This window comes from Mustela nivalis, assembly GCF_964662115.1.
Source record: "Mustela nivalis genome assembly, chromosome: 7".
NCBI classification, from domain to species: Eukaryota; Metazoa; Chordata; class Mammalia; order Carnivora; family Mustelidae; genus Mustela; species Mustela nivalis.
In genome coordinates, this window is record NC_139026.1 from 93,860,137 (window position 1) to 93,862,383 (window position 2,247).

General features: G+C 35.2%; 1 protein-coding gene across 1 annotated transcript; it reads left to right on the top strand.

Moving 5' to 3' along the window:
* Window positions 1-516: 516 nt before the first annotated feature.
* On the top strand, window positions 517-1,455 carry LOC309869862 (olfactory receptor 6C75; the record flags this gene model as incomplete). Its single annotated transcript, XM_082741636.1, has 1 exon — window positions 517-1,455. One exon carries the CDS (start codon window positions 517-519, stop codon window positions 1,453-1,455), a length of 939 nt encoding a protein of 312 aa, XP_082597762.1.
* Between the last annotated feature and the right edge of the window lie 792 nt (window positions 1,456-2,247).

Consider the following 2,247-nt stretch of genomic DNA (forward strand, 5'->3'; position numbering starts at 1 on the left):
CAGATGGGCAAATGGTCTCTGTAGATTGCGAAAAGTTGAATGGGAAAAGAAAACAGAAATATGTATTCAAAATAGAAATGTTAAAAATATATGAAAAAGAAAGCAACAAAAAAAACCTTCAAAATTTTGCAATATGTTGGGAGTAAGCTCTGAGTTTTAGATTTTTGTCTCAGAGGTCTCTTTTTTTGTTTTGTTTTCAGGAATATATCAAAACATTCAGAAGACAAGAATTTATAATGAGATATATGAGAATACAATGAAAGAAATATAGGAATAATTAATTGATACATTACATAATAATATGTCAGTCAGTTTTAATAAGTATTTTGTTTCTACATACCACAAAATAATTTCTCTCTAAAAACATAAGACAACAATGATTTTTTTTTTTAAGCATGTCTGTATTCCTGTGTGTGTGTGTGTGTGTGTGTGTTTCTTTTCTGATGTCATAACTTTCTTATTTTTTCATCTATTTTTCAGCTGAAACAAAGAATACCATCATAAAGAAGGAAAATAATGAGAAATCACACAACAGTGACAGAGTTTATTCTTCTCGGGTTGACAGATGACCCACAGTGGCAGGTTGTACTTTTCATATTTCTTCTTGTTACCTACATGCTCAGCGTGACTGGGAACCTGATCATTATCACCCTCACCCTTACAGATCCTCACCTGCAGATTCCAATGTATTTCTTCCTTCGAAATTTCTCATTCCTAGAAATATCATTCACATCTGTCTGCATTCCCAGATTCCTTGTCACTATCATGACGCGGGACAGAACCATTACCTACAATGGTTGTGTGACTCAGCTATTTTTCTTTATTTTCTTGGGGGTGACAGAGTTTTACCTTCTGGCTGCCATGTCCTATGACCGCTACGTGGCAATCTGCAAACCTCTACATTACATGACCATCATGAGCAGCAGAGTGTGCTTCCTTCTTGTCTTTAGCTCATGGCTTGCAGGATTCTTGGTCATCTTTCCACCAGTAATGCTGCTGCTGAAGTTGGATTTCTGTGACTCCAATATAATCAATCATTTTATCTGTGACTCCTCTCCAATTCTACAGCTTTCTTGCACAAATACTCACTTTCTAGAACTCATGGCATTTTTTTTAGCGGTGGTAACACTTATGGTCACCTTAACACTAGTTATTCTCTCTTACACATACATCATCCGGACAATTCTGAAAATTCCTTCCACGAGTCAAAGGAAAAAAGCCTTTTCCACTTGTTCCTCCCACATGATAGTGGTCTCCCTCTCTTATGGTAGCTGTATCTTCATGTACATTAAGCCTTCTGCAAGGGAAAGGGTGACTTTAAATAAAGGAGTAGCTGTGCTTAATACCTCAGTGGCTCCTCTCTTGAATCCTTTCATATATACACTAAGAAATCAGCAGGTAAAGCAAGCCTTCAAAAACATGGTCCAGAGAATGTTGTTCTCTTCAAATAAGTGAATGTGGTCATGCAGAAAGTAAATCCCTGAAAACAAAGTTGAATGAAGAATTCTGTCTTTTTCTACCTAAATTCTCTAAACACCTTAATTCATTCTTTCAGACCAGCATATATACATCATCAATGCCTCTTTTCCTTATTAGCCTAAAAACCAAGTCTTGGCTGGTTTTCTAAATAGGAAACAGTCAATCTCTTCCTGTGTAACTAAATTTCAGATGTCAATAATCTACATTGTTTCTCACATCAAAGCAAAGCTGCTTATATGTTCATAGAAAAGATACAGGTTGCTATACTGTAAGAAGCTACTAAAAACCACATACAAATATATAACATATTTTATGTCAAATAAAAATACGCATCAATTAATATTTCTCAAATTTCTTCTGTATCACCAAGAAAACAGTCTTAGAGATTTTATGTATTTGTCAGAAAGAGAGAGAGCACAAGCAAGGGGAGTAGGAGGCAGAGGCAAAAGCAGGCTTCCTGCTGAGCAAAGAGCCTAGGCAAGATCAATCCCAGGACCCTGGGATCATGACCTGAGCTGAAGGCAGCGCTTAACCAGCTAAGCCACCAAGGGGTCTCAAGAAAACATGTTTAAAAATTAAAAGCATTATTAAAATGCCTCCATGAATTTACCAATAAAATGTGATTAAAACATGTTGAAAAATTAAATATAAATTTAAGACAAAAATCTGCTGTCAGATTTATCTTTGCCATTTGAATGAGGTTGTATCCATTTTGTATTAATTTTTTGAGAAAAAAAATAGTTTCAGTGTAAAAGAAAAGATGAAATT